We start from the raw sequence: 16,003 nt of genomic DNA on the forward strand, positions 1-16,003 counted from the left end.
CTTTAATTTAGTAATTTTTATTTTTTATACATTATTTTCATTTTAAATTAAAAAATATTTTTAATAAACTATTTTTTTTTGATGTTATTTTTCCATTCAAGTCTTTATACACAATAAATTAATTATACTCATTTTGTTGTTGAACCGTATTAGATCAGTTACCTTTTCAAAGTAATTTAATCACTTATTACATTTTTTCCTTAAAAAACATAATATTTCCATTTTTTTTAATACTAAACTTATTTATTTATTGTTGGAAGCTCTATGACTATGAACAGTTCCATCTTTGGGTGTGGAAGACAATGAATAGAGAAAGCAAATCATAGTGATGCCAAAGTAATTATTTCTACCGTTTTGCTGATAAAAAATAAATAAAAATTATTTCTACAGTCAACGCGAATGGCTGCGAATCAAAAATCAAAGTCATGGTGTTTACATCAATCTTCTCATGTTTGAAGCTGACATTATTTCAAATTGTTAGAAGAAAAACACGAAAGCTACTGCTATAGTACCTTCCACTTCCATACAAAATAAATAAACCTTTCTTCTAAATTTCAGAGAATAAAACCATCACTAATTTTAATGATTAAAAATAATTAATTATATGAATTTAGATATTAATTTATAAATTATAAATTTTTTTAATTAAAAATAATTTTTATTATGAATAAAATATTACAATCATTGAAAATTCTCATATTACATGAAAATTTTCATGTAAATTTGTTAAAAAAATTTACAAGAAAATACTTTTTCCTGTTATTTTTTTTTTAAATTTTAATTGATAGATAATTTTTTCGTGAATAATTATTTTCTACAAAATTATAAAATTCGCAAATATTTTTTACAAAATTTGTTGCGAAAAATGTTTTATACAAAATATTTTACAAAAAAATTGACAGCATTGTCCTGCAAATTTTTTTTCACAACAAAAATTATAAATATTTTCTATAAAAAAAATTTAAAACAAAATTGACATGTGATTTTTTTAATAGTAAATTTTTTAGAAGTCTTAACTATAAATAAAATAATTTTATAGTATACAAATTAATACAAATCTCTCCTTTCAAATTTGATTTCGTAAAATTGAATTAGACTAAAAAAAATTCACAAATAACGTCATATCAAAGTCTTCACTTAGAATATAAATTAACTTAATCTATAAAAGTGAAAAAAGTAAATAATACTCAAGTCAGAATAATAGATTATGGTATGCTTCACAAAAGTCAATAAAAGTATTCTATAAAATATTTTCATATGGTCTTTATTGAATTATTTTATTAATGAAAAATGATGCTAGGTTATTTAATGTATTTAGTTTTTTTTTTTTTTATCTAATGGATCATTATCTAATTATAATGTTTGGTGTGTTTAATAAAGATTATTTAGCGAGTATGTATTTTTTAAAGTATTAGCATTTCTTGTGATTAGTATTAAATTATTGTTATTTCACAGATCTTTTGTTTTTTTATACATGCAGGAATGTAACCGATTAAAAATGTGAGAGATTATTACATGTTTGTAATGTATTTTACGTGTTAAATATGTTTTTAGTTTTTAAATTTTAATGTGAAATATATTTTTTTTAATCAAAATTTTGATTTTTAAAGTTTAAAAATGAGTAAATAATTATTTTAACTTAATTATGTAAATTTTTTGACGTTATTTCATGTTTATATTTGTGAATTGTTTATATAATTTATTATTGAAGCGATAACATATTAACATTTGAGTTTACACTGCTTAATATTGTTTAATATTGTGTTTGCTTCCATGAATGTCCTGTATAAGCCAATAAGAGAGTAAATAACTGACTTTTACGTTTGATTTGACCGAGTTATGAAGATGAATTTATATTAAAAAATAATGATTTCATTGTTTTAGTTCCTATTATCATATGATAAGTTTATAAACAAAAAACATGACCGTTTATTGAGATTAAAATATGATTTGAAACAAGTACTATTTATATATATTTTTAAATAAAATCAGAAAAGAAAAAAGTCCATGCTCTCATTCATTAAACTATTTTCACTCTCGAGTAAAAAACTAATGATTTCTTAAGCGAATACAATTTAGCTAATACAAAACACGACCTTCACATTCATCCAACCATTAGCTGTCAAATTTTTTGTTCTTTTTTCCCTAACATTATACATTTAATAAATTTTTTAATAATAAATAATAATTAAAAAGTGGTGTAATGATACATAAATAAATTTTCAATGAATTTATTAGTCATAAATGACAATTCGTGAATTGTTATCCGTCTTTTCATGCAAACAATTAGTTATAAATGACACTTAGGGACACGTTATCAGTTTTTTTTTGTACAACAATATCAATTAAATAAATGTATAAACAAACAATACTTCTCTTAAAATCTAACTTTTACATTTAAAAAATAAAAAAATTATATTATATAAAAGAATAAATTCTATATTTCTATATTGAAGAACCAAAAAATAATCTTATAAAATTAAAGGATTGAAGTTATTATTTACCACTAGAGAAATTAAATACATATTTAAAACTTAAAGGAGTTTACTTTTTTGACTACTGAAATTTTATCTTAACTTTTAAGGACTCACACATCACACGTGATTGCGCAATGGAAGGTGGAACATGCCCACACGGCGCAAATTAGTCGAAAACATTCTAATTTTATTTTTCATTGTTTTCTTCATCCCTTTTCATTATTTATTTATATAAATTTATTATTTTTCTTTTATAGTTGTTTTGTTCAGAAATACAGCTAATGTGACGGTACCGTGGCCGTTGTAAACAACGAGTCTCGGGCCTCGCATGGCCCTATAAAACCCGGACCTCTCGTTCGAGCTCCGTTTTCCCTAACTGAAACGGTCCCAAATTTTCTCTGCCAGCGAGGCAGAGAGAGAAACTTAGAGCGAACAGAACAACACATATTCTTCTTCCACCGTCCGGTTAGCGTTAGCGTCGCCGTCGTTCTCTTCTGAGGAGGTTTCTCCGATTTGTTTTTCCGAAATGGTGGATCCGTATGTTCTTGGCTGGATTCTGTGTTCCGTTCTGAGTCTCTTCGCGCTCTACAGCCTCGCCTTCGGCGGAGAGAGCCGGCGTCGCGCTTCTCTGCCGAAGCCGGTGAACAGAATCGAGTTATCGGAAACCGTGACCACCTCCACTAGTGAATGCAGATCGGATAAACGCGATGGCGACGCTGACGTCATTATTGTCGGAGCTGGTGTAGCCGGCGCAGCTCTGGCGCACACTCTCGGAAAGGTAGATGTTGTTGATCCGTTACTCTTGCATGTACTATTTGGACATGTATCTGGACATGTTGTTGATTAATAACGAATATGCATACAGATACGACATGTATTATCTGGACAAATTATTTGTTATTGTTTTTCTTGGTGTTTTTTAAAATTTTGTATTTATTTGAGAAGACAGAACCTGTTTCACCAAGTTGGGGAGTTTTTGAGTTTTTCTTTGCTAAGCATCAGAAGGACGAAGATATAACGTTTTCTAATTTAGAACAGATAAGATGTTTTGTGGTTTATTATTTTTTTTTGGAAATAATATATCAGAGGACACATTCAAAATTGATGTGGAATTTTATCTCGTTAATATCTATGCGTAATAGTGCGTAGTTCCATGTTGTAGTTATAGTTGGAGAACTTTGAAATCAATACTTCTATATAAAATATTTATCTTTATATATTAATTAATTTATTGACCTGTTTCTAGAATTTGAAATCTCACATTGAGTGTGTATTAATTATGCATGTTTGATTATTTTTTTTTTTCAAAATATGAGATCATACATTTTCTTCTGTTATTGTGTTAGCTCACTTTTGAGGATCCCGATCTATGATTTCTGTTGTTATTTTATGTGTTTTGGATATAAAAATGAGGTTAGGCCAGCAGATCACGGTTTAAGGGAATTTCTACTATTGATGATCCTGTTGGGCACCCTTTTCGTGTCTGGCTTGGTTGTTATCCTCATACCTTTTAAGTATACAGTATGCCAAGACCACTGGAAATTTGAACTTCGTATGGGTAATTTGTATTGTGTGTTGTGTTGTTTATCAGTGAGATTCTGGACATACAGATAGATATGGGTATTGACTACAGAAATATTATTTTATAGGATGGGCGTCGAGTACACGTGATTGAAAGAGATCTGAGTGAGCCTGACCGTATTGTTGGAGAGTTGCTACAACCAGGTGGCTATCTCAAATTGGTTGAGCTGGGGCTTGAAGGTAATCTAAGTATTAATTTTATACATGCCGTTTATTGCTCTAGAATTTTTCTGAGGTTTTTTGTGCTGTGTTTAATTGCAGACTGTGTAGACAAAATTGATGCTCAGCAAGTATTTGGCTATGCCCTTTTCAAGGATGGGAAACATACTCGTCTCTCTTACCCCTTAGAGAAGTTTCACTCAGATGTCTCTGGCAGGAGCTTTCACAATGGTCGCTTTATTCAGAGGATGCGGGAAAAGGCTTCCACCCTTCCCAAGTATTCATTTCTTCCTTTCTCGATTATACTTTATACCATATGCTTCTATATCCTTCCTTTAATACTTCTTTTTCTAATATATTAAAAAAGATTAGAATCTTGTGGTTCCTATAGTGTTATCTAATCATGTTATATGAATCAGTAATTATATCAGAACAGAACTCAGAAATGATATGTGAACTAAAATGTGATTTTTGTTATTCAATTGAGGTACAGGTATTTACATGGTGTTTTTCTTTTTAAATGTTCTGCAGCGTGCGATTAGAGCAAGGAACAGTGACTTCCCTAGTTGAAGAGAAAGGGACAATTAAAGGTGTGCAATATAAGAACAAAGATGGTCAGGAATTGACAACATTTGCACCTCTTACCATTGTTTGTGATGGCTGCTTCTCAAACTTACGCCGTTCTCTCTGTAATCCTAAGGTGTGAATGCCTTTCGCCTTAATTCTAATATCAAATTCATCAGCTTCCTATAAACTCACCAAGTAAGAGGGAAATACGCAGAATTCTGAATTACTAATAGGAAAAAAAATACTTTGACACGTTTTTACATTTGACACATTATTTCTCATTACAAAAAACAAGTCAAATGAGTGTAAGGATGTCAAACTACCATTGTCCTTACTAATATTTTATAATGCTGTATTTGCAGGTGGATGTTCCCTCTTGTTTTGTTGGTTTACTTTTAGAGAACTGCGAGCTTCCATGCGCAAATCATGGCCACGTTATACTGGGAGACCCTTCACCCATTCTATTCTATCGTATAAGTAGTACAGAGATTCGGTGTCTGGTCGATGTACCTGGTAAGAAGGTTCCTTCTATTTCAAACGGTGAAATGGAAAAGTATTTGAAGACAACAGTAGCTCCACAGGTACTGTTTAAATTGTGTTTTATTCTTTGAATGTATGTGATTAACTTTTCACTGTGTAGAATCTTGTTAACTTTTAATTTTACTGGTCTGTTTTTGACGATGAAGTGACAAACTGTTGCAGATTCCCCCTGAACTTTATGATGCCTTCATAGCTGCTGTGGACAAGGGCAACATAAGGACAATGCCAAACAGAAGCATGCCGGCAGATCCTCTTCCTACACCTGGAGCCCTTCTGATGGGAGATGCATTCAACATGCGGCATCCACTAACAGGAGGCGGAATGACTGTCGCATTGTCTGATATTGTTGTGCTGAGAAATCTTCTAAGGCCCTTGCCTGACCTCAATGATGCACCCACACTCTGCAAGTACCTCGAATCCTTTTATACCTTGCGTAAGGTAATCTTAGCATTACCCAAACTCATCGAAATATTAGTCATTAGTATTTGTTAGTCAAAAAATTGAATCCACTATCTCTCCTATCTTTCTTTTCAAACTAACCTTATAACAATTAAGTGATTGCGGGAGAGTTAAACTCAATCTCTTCTACTCTTAGCAAACATAACTTATCTTCTTCTAACTTTACCACTAAGCCAATCTTATATTTCCATTTATAAATCTGATGTTTACTTTTTAATTTGCAGCCTGTGGCATCCACCATAAATACATTGGCAGGTGCGCTTTACAAAGTTTTTTGTGCATCCCCTGATCAGGCAAGGAAGGAAATGCGGCAAGCTTGCTTTGATTATCTAAGCCTTGGAGGCCTATTCTCGGAAGGACCAGTTTCTTTACTTTCTGGATTAAACCCTCGTCCTTTGAGTTTGGTTCTCCATTTCTTTGCTGTTGCAATATATGGTGTTGGCCGTTTATTGTTACCGTTTCCTTCACCTAAGAGAATATGGATTGGGGCCCGACTAATCTCTGTAAGTTTTAAAAGCTACTTTACACGCCCTTTAACGCATTCTCTACTATTAAAATTTCAAGAAAAAAATTACAAAATTGTGGGTGAATTCTACTACTGAATTTGTAATTTTCTGAAATTTTGTTTTGTTAGGGTGCATCTGGAATCATCTTCCCCATAATTAAGGCTGAAGGGATTCGGCAAATGTTTTTCCCTGCGACTGTTCCAGCTTATTACAGAGCTCCCCCGGTTGGACAATAGAGAATATGTTTTTGATGCATCAAAGAAAATCAAGGTGCTCTCTAGATGAACAAGTTAGCTTTCTTTATCTTCCATTTTTTCGGAATATGAGGGAAGGTTGAAGTTCGTTCCTAGTTCTTTAAGCATTTTGGTTTCTTCCGTGTGTATTCTTTGTAGTCTGTTGTTACTCATACACTGTTTAAGTGCATGTATGATATCTCTTTTTCCCTTTCCACGGCACTTAGAAATTAAATCCTTCATTCATCTTCAACTAAAACCATCCAAACTGTTTTTTAAAGAAAATGATTTTAATTATAATCTTCATTCTGATATCATCATTTACATTTAAATCTAAATACATTTAAATATGTATTTGGTCTCTAACATTTTCAAGAATTTTATATCGTTCATACATGACAAACTTTTTCTTAACTTTTAGTGCTTGAAATATTTATAGATTTTACATATTTTTTCAAAAATAATATTTATTCATATTTTATCTTTTCTATTATGTTAATTTTTAAGTAATTTTTAAATATTTTTAGACGTTTCTTTTGGTATATAATTTTTTTATTATAATAACTTATTATCTTTTTTTTTCTTATGATAATATAATGACGAATGTAGAAGCCAGATAAAACAATTGAGCAGCAAAGTAAAGAAATATTTTTAGTGTTATTAAATTCTAAAAAATTTTATATCATCCATGCATAACTTCAATCTGTTTGGTTGGTTTGGTTGGTATTGATGGTGACATACTGTTTAGCTGAGTTGTGATTGGTCTAACTAGAGGGCGAAACACGTTATGCTTAAATTTATATAATTGGTGTATATTTTTTCTTCTAATCTTACCGAAGATAAAAGAGTAATCACGCCTATAAACAAACGTAGGAATCCGTGTTTTAATGACTTATTGGCAAACTTATTAATTTGTCCTAAATAATCAAATTCAGATACTTGTAGTATAGTTATTTAATATAAATATAAATACAACAAGAGATTTCTAGAATTTAGAACCTAAAATACATGTATAACGTTGATTTAAATAATAAAAGATAAATATAATGAAAATAGATATATAGTTAAAAAGTAATGACAAAGGTAGATTAATTCAAATAAATAAAAAGATATTGTATTACTAAAGGAAGATATTCTTTTTTGACAATTTATTAGTTTTTTACTTATTCTGATTTAAATGTTGTGTTTTAGTTAAAATTATATAACCAAGGTTTGATGAGTCTACTATTGTATCCAAATCCAAAACAAACATTAAACATAATTTTATATTCTCAATGTAGTTTCAATGTTTTTGTATTTTTTCCGGTAATTTGATGGATCTTAAACTCTAAATTTATAATATTTGGTTCAAACTTTTCGCCTTACAATCTCTACTTAGTGTTTCTGGGTTAAATGTACAATAATTTTGATTTAGAATTTTAAATATACATGCATACATATTTGTTCCTTTTAATGTTGCTCGGTACACTTAAGCTTATTTGCAAGCAAAGTTTGTTCAACTGAGCTTAACCATCAGCTGAACAAATCTATACTTTTTTTTAAGCTAATATATTTATGATTTTATATAATCTTGTTAAATAAAATTACAAGAAAAGTAAATCTTATTAGAAAAAGAACTCTTAATAAAAAACCTAATATAGATAATTTAACAGAATGATAAGTCATTCAATATTACGGTTAAAACTATATAACATTTATATGTTGCAAAATTTGTTTTTTTTCTGAACCACAGAAGTCATAAAATTTTATACAACTTTTAATTCTTTGTTTTTTTTTTCATATAAAAAATTGAAATTTGTATATCTAAATGCAACTTCCCTTTATTTATTTTAAATTGTTAAAGTTAAATTTGAAAAAATGATTTTCAGTATTTGTTTTTTTGTTTTCATTTCAGATATAGATTTACACCCAAAATAAAAATGAAATTTTTGAAAATATCTCTGTGAATACTTTACATTCGTTTTTGGACCAACCAACTTAAATTATGTCATGTTGTACACATTCTTCCGCGTATATAACTATGGACTTATTTGCTATAAAGGTGGAAGAGAACCAAGATAAATATTATATATATATATATATATATATATATATATATATATTTAATTTCTTCTAAATATTCTGACATGTTTGTTGAGTATTTATGTCTCGTTTGTGAGAGACTTGAAGTAAGCACAATAAACTTATTATTATCACCTATAATGTAGTAGACATACCTTTATAAAACATCTCTTATACATTTATTTCAAGATACATACTTTATCTTATAACGTTCTTTGATATATATATTAATAAAAATGTTTGCGAAGCCTTGAACAAATTTGCAGCAGAATTTGTCCCAGAAGTCCCAACAGTGTTCAGTAAATGAATAGATTGGGTAAAAAATAATTTAAAAGATTTTAAAGCGGCCATTGACAGCTGATTGCAATGCTTATCAATTAAATATGTCCCTTGACAATCAATTTCACAGAAAAAAAAATTCAATTCATTTTACAATAAAACAGATCAACACCATCATTATTTATTTATGATGCGATAGTTACCAAAAATTTACCAGCAGAATCATAATTTAACTGGATGATAATTCTATTTAAAGAGTTGTTTTGCAGAGTTGGAAAGTTACGGATTCTAGTTCTTCATTTCCTTTTGTATGGTTTCATATGAACAAATTACTTCTTTGAACTTAGCATCAGAAGCCTCTAGCATATTTTCACATCCAAGAATCAATAATGCCATGGTTGGAATTAACAAGATCCTGTTGTTAATGACTAGTAAAAGCATACCTCTATTATGCTGTTCTGATCGGATGCTACTGCATCATCTTGGTTCTGAATGCTGTTTATGAAAGAGAAAAGATAAATTTTATAAAATGAAACTAAGACGTAATAGAGCACAATATATATAACAGAATAAGGAAATTATGTTAAGATGTGTAAAACTAGGGTAAAAGTTAAACTCTTCTAGAAAACTCACCCCTCTTCACATCCTCCATGTATTCCTTTCGCATTCGGTTAAAGTAGCTGTTTGACTCTTCTACATCTCCCATGTACTCCTTTCGCGTTCGTTTGAAGTACCTCTTCGACTCTTCTACATCTCCCATCTGATTTTAAAAGGCAATTTAACTATAATAATTATAAAACAAGAACAAAACAAGAACGGAAGGAATTGATACCACCAGAGAAATAAATAGCGTATGCAGAGACACATCCAATGACAATTTCTGTTATGCCAAATTTGATGACTTTTACTATTTTCAGAATCACAGAACCATGATTTATGACATTTTAAAAGCGACCATACATAAAAATTAGACTCTACTAGAAAACTCACCACCCTCTTCACATCCTCCTCGTACTCTTTTGGAAGTCGTTTATAGTTCCTCTGCGCTTCTTTTTCAAATGATCGAAAATAACTGTGAATCATTAGTCTCGATCAAACCTGGACAGCAACAAAGAGTTGAGCTATAACATGAACCATAGGTTTCACTATGATTCACGTATTAGGACGACAGAAGAGGAGAAGAGGAGATTAATCGGAGAAATACAATACCAATTAGACCTGAATTTAATATCATAAAGTAATGATATCACTCTCAATCCAATAATGAATTTATGGATTTTCATCTTAATATATCATTCTAATTTTCCATGATACTTAGACTCATACTTAAATTATTAACATCATTGTATAACATCCTAATTTCTCATTAAACTTAAATTCATACTTAGATTACTAATATCATGTGTATCTCTAGTTTACAGTTCGGACACAAAAAACATATGTTCATAGAATAATAACATTACTAAAAAAGATCTGCCACCCAAAATCAAAGAAATTCAGGTGAATGACTCATTGGATCAACTTCTTCGCACGATGCCAAAGGCAAAATCACGGAAACAGAAAATTATTTCACAATATCACAGTTCCTTCCACTTTCTTTGTAATCGTAATCGAGTTTTATCACCCACTTAACTATTGGTTAGAATGATAAGCAGGAGGTACACCGGAACATATAATAATTTCACCAAAAACAAGGTTCGTGTGAGAATGACACCAAGTACATTTGAGAGTAACACTAAGATTATTATTTTGTGGATCAAAAAATAATAAAAATATATTAATGAAAGTTTCACCTAATCTTTGACAAAAGTTTGAATGAAAATTAACATATATTACACATCATCGAAGTGAAGTTTCAACTGTAATTGAAAAACAGTGGTAACAGCAGTTAAGGAACTGCATGTAAATTTTTCTAAAAAAAAAGGAAGATGCATACGATTCGAAGAACTATTTGAAAAGGAAACAAGCGAAGTAATGCGGGGAACTAACGGAGAAGGCAGTGGCGGTGGCTCCGGCGGCGCCGAGTAATCCGAAGAGGAACACTCCTATTAGCTTGATATCTTCGGCTTTCTTTTGGTTCCAATTGCTTTCGTTTTCGTCTTTGTTCATCTCTGAATCAAACTCAACAATATCTATTCAACAATTCCAATCACCAATCACCGTTCTTCTCTCTCAGCAGCTATTGCCATCTTTTCATCCTCCTCCTTCTCCGGTTTCTGTTCATCTTACCCACCGGAATAGGTCAAATCAGTTATTTTTAGCGGTAACAACTTAAAAATAATATGTTAATTATATTTATTTTATTTTTAACTTAATTTTAATATATATTATTATTTACTATAACAAAACATAATAATAAAATAATTATTATTATAAAAATAAATAAAAATAAACAGATAATATTTTATTTATTTTGTTTTTTATTATAAAAAAATATAAATAAAGTTGTTTTTTCTTTTCTGGTCTGGTACTAAAACCTTCAGAAATATATGATAAGAAGAGTAAGAGATTTTCGAAAACACAAATATAAACTTTTACTTTTTGTACCCCACATAAAATGAAAATAGTCCACTTGCCAAAGAATGGTTACTTCCACCCCTCTTATCTCTCTACCAGGTTTTAAGTCCTCCCTTCAATTTCTTATAATTTTATTCACAAATTCTTTTAATTTTACAACAGTTTTTTAAATTAAACTCATTTAATCTTTATTCATACTGTCAACAGCAAAATGAATTTCTTTTAACTGGTTTATAATTTTTAATGTAGGCAACCTTTTATCATTTTTTTTCACTTAGTAATTACTTTTTGTTTGTATTTTTACCATTTTCTCGTCCAAACTCAATTAACTTTATTTTATTAATTTTATTATGTATAAAATTAATTTTATATATATATATATATATATATATTTGTTACACACATCTTTCATAATTTTAATATAAAATTTTAGTAATATCTTTCTACTTATATCCATTCCAATAATGTATACCAATAATAAAGGAAATTATGTTTGTTGTTACATTATTTATTGACACAATTTCTTATTATATTATTTATCTATATAGATTTTTATTTTTTCTCCTTTTTAAACATAATTAACTTTATTTTTTTTTTGAAATAAAATCATAAAAATGAATAAAATGATTTATTTTAATACACCTATTTTATTTTTAACAGTTTTTTTTTCCATATTGTTATTTTATGTACAATTACTTTTATATTTACAGAATTAATTGTCTTTTCTGAAAAAAATCGTCATTGTTCTTAATCTTCCACAAACTTAACGTTTTCATCGTCACATTCTTACAAAATAATAATTATATTTAGTTGTAACATTGTTATTGAAGAGCCTTTTAAGAATCAAGGAATCAACAACCCTCACAGCTGCAATAAAGCTTTCATTAGTCAAACTCTCATCAATCTTTGATTTTATAGCACTGAAGCAATATTTATTTTTTATTACTACGATTGGACTTTAACAAACATATAATTGACAGACACATGACAGAATCCTTCAAAAATATCCACAAAATTTTCATTCTATAAGGAAACATGCTTCTAGAGAATGTCTAAGCTTTTGTATGTCTTTATTAGTGTGATTAAGTTATTGATATTTATTATTATAAAATTGACTACATCTAAATTGACCGGTCGGTCACCCATCCAGTTGGTACTGACCGATCAATTTAGATGTAGAATTCCAAATGGTTGTGGTGACCGTCAAGTCTCCTTCGAGATCATACAATCCATATTGTATAGTTGATAATGTTTTAAAATATTCCATTTGTCATACGTTTATTTAATGGTTGTATTTTGGCACTTTTCATTTTACTTGGTATAAATGAAATTTCCCAAGTCTTTGATTGTATTTTGTGGCCTAAACCACTAGGTGGAAATATTTTGGTTAGTTTAGACTTGCTCTTTTATATGCCACTAAATAATGAAGTAATCATGTATGACTCTTTCAAGTTATATATCATGTTATCATTGTTGTATTGTCATAGTCCTTTTATATGGTTGAAGGAGTATGTAATTCTATATTCAAAGTCATTAAATTTTTCTTTGTTTTAAATTTTATTTTCATATTTATTGTTTTACTTTAATAGATAACATATCAAATGGAAAATATTAGTTCTAAAAAATTAATACCAGAATAACAAAGACAAAAATGAAGACTAAATACTACAAATAAAAGATATATAATGACTATAGAACAAAGACATATAAAACGGTCTAAAAGAAGAAAAAATAGTAAAGTGAGGACAATCAACATTATTCAGATGACAAACAATTCTTCAAGAATGAGAGTGACATCTATTTGACAGTTGGCTTGATCCATAAATAATGTAAGTAATATTCAATCTCAATTAACATATCAAACCTTTCTTTCCTATACATATATATATTTTTTAAAATACTAATATACACACACATAAACACATATATTACCCTCAAACATTTCTCTTGTAATTTATTTATTTTTATTTAACATGATAGGTTATAATTTTACACCACAAAAGTTTGAAGGATGTAATGATAATAAGCAGGACCAAACAATTCAAATGTGAGTAACATGCAACATGGTTAATACACTCTTACCACCAAAATCAAACCTATGACATTTCAATACTTTATATATAGTGTGTAATGTAAAGATTTTTATAATCGAAAAGATTATTGTCAACATTACACCTTATATTATTTTAAATTCTTTATAATGTAAAGATTGTTTAATATGCTTACATTATTTCTAACTCTTTTTATATAAAAGTTTAAATTTTGTTTAAATATAATTAGTTTATTTTGAAAACATGATAGATTATGGTTTTGCACCACAAAAGTTTGAAAGATATAATAATAGTAAAGCATGACCAAGTAATACACATGTCACTAACATGTCACTAACACCGAAAGTGCACTTTTATTTTAATTTAGGTTATTTTAATAATTTACATCTACTTCATGTAAAAAAAATACACTAAATTTTAGTTAATTTGTTGTAATTTTTTATATGCAAAAAAAATTATTTTCTTTTAAGTATAATTTATTACTTTTAACCATTTATAATACAATTTTATTTAGTTATTTAACATGACAATTGTTAATTGTATGTCACAAATATTTCAAGAAACAAATTCCAATGCATTAGGACAAAGTAATACACGTTTAAGAGTTATTGAACCTGCTTAATATATTTTTCTTACAATAATTAAGTTATGTTATAGTTTAATAATGTACTTTTACTTTTTCTTCAATTTATAATAATATACATCAAAAAATGTAGCAATGCAACATAGATTCCCACAAATATGCATGATAATGCTGAATAATTTTCAAATATTGTTCCAATGGTCAAATTTCAAATGCCTACTCCAACTATATATCGACATTGTCATGCACAATTGTTTATCATGAATCATATGATATGTGTTGCTATAGTGGAAAAATATTACTTCCACATGTTACTCCTCTAGATCGTTCATTTAAAAGTAAGTATTTTAAACAACATATATGCTTTCATTCACTTCACTCGGTATTCATATGGACAAAAATATAGTTGCATAAATAATTGTGGTATATAAAGTTTTCATGCTCAAGGTGCAATAAATCACAAGATAGTAGGATTTATCCAAATAACGGATCTAAACCTTATTTTTTTTATAGCTATACATTTATGACACTGAACATGAATTACAAAATAGGATGTTGGAAACTTCTTAACTTTATCAAACCATTGTTAATAACTTGCAACAAATACTACATTGATGTAGTCCTTTTGTGCATGTACTTATATAACTTGCTCAAAAACCAAATTTTAATGAATTTTATTTACTCATTAAAGAGTTTTTCCAATCAACAACAATACAATCTTCCAACTATATCTCAAGTAGCAACAATTATTATTATTGGAGACACATAATCAATGACACTTGGATGAAACATTAACGTTGTAAATCATGATAAAAATTTAATAAACATGCAAGAAATTGTCGAATATTATAACCCTTTATAATTTCCTCTATTATTTCCTTTTGACACATTGATTGAGACATTAACAACAAAAGTCATAATGGCCAAAGTATCTCATGTAGAGAATGCTATAATTACATGGTTCAGGTAAATTCTACCATAATCACCTATTTATCAACAATTTACTTATGAATGAAATTTTTTAAACATACATGCTTACTTCAATGTATATTCGTTTAAACAATCAATCTATAGTATTACAAATGAGAGTACTATTACAACAATATTTTGTACACAACTATGTCAAGCTTAAACTAGGGAGGTTACCTTGAATTCGTAATCATCAAAATAATATTCGTCCTGAAGTGTACCAAGGTTTGCTAGATGTTTTGCATAAAGTTCAAACTCATACAAATACTTAATGTAAGTAACATACAAAATCTATTACATCTAAATATATTAACACTCATAATGTCTTTGAAGATAATGTTGACAAGAAGATGATATAACAGTTATTGCTTACGATATTGGTAGTCATTGAGACTTGACACAACGTTAAGAAAATATGATAACTATTGTTCATGATGATAAACGAAATAATTTTATTACAGTGACATGTAATTTGTCTTAGAGTAAAATTTCTTCAAAACAACAAACTCCATGAGATCGTCTTAGCTAGTTCACAAGAATCTTTAGAAAAATTTGAGCAATTAAAGGAAGATGTCATTAATATAAAAGAGTCATTGAAAAAAGTTATAAGTTACATGTATGTCACTAAATTCCAGAAACTTGGTCTACCCCATATACATATGCTATTGATCTTACACAATAATAATAAATTAAGTGATTCAAAAGATTATGATAGCATTGTCAAGACAGAAATATCCAAAAAGGAAGAAGAACCACAATTTCATGATGTTGTACCAAAACATTTGATACATGATTTTTGTGAAACTCTTAATCCTAAATCATCATGTATGAAGCACAATCAATGCAAGAAGAGATTTCCCAAAAATTTCTTGAAAGAAACACGTCAAGGTAATGATTCATATCCTCAGTACAAAAGACGTTTCGATGAACCAATTTCTACAAATAGAAATCTAATTGTTGAAAACATATAGGTGGTTCCTTATAACCCTTGGTTACTCTTAAAATATGTCTGTCATATAAA

General features: G+C 28.6%; 1 protein-coding gene across 1 annotated transcript; it reads left to right on the forward strand.

The window, feature by feature from the left end:
• The first annotated feature begins 2,771 nt into the window (after positions 1-2,771).
• Positions 2,772-6,737, forward strand: LOC114194766 (squalene monooxygenase SE1-like). The gene is made up of 8 exons (XM_028085165.2): positions 2,772-3,255; positions 4,127-4,238; positions 4,320-4,494; positions 4,749-4,917; positions 5,147-5,365; positions 5,487-5,762; positions 6,008-6,286; positions 6,418-6,737. Exons 1-8 carry the CDS (start codon positions 3,004-3,006, stop codon positions 6,523-6,525), a joined length of 1,590 nt encoding a protein of 529 aa, XP_027940966.1. The 5' UTR covers positions 2,772-3,003; the 3' UTR covers positions 6,526-6,737.
• Positions 6,738-16,003: the final 9,266 nt, after the last annotated feature.

Source organism: Vigna unguiculata, chromosome 8 (genome assembly GCF_037176805.1).
Source record: "Vigna unguiculata cultivar grain cowpea cultivar isolate G323 ecotype 2 chromosome 8, ASM3717680v1, whole genome shotgun sequence".
Classification (NCBI taxonomy): domain Eukaryota; kingdom Viridiplantae; phylum Streptophyta; class Magnoliopsida; order Fabales; family Fabaceae; genus Vigna; species Vigna unguiculata.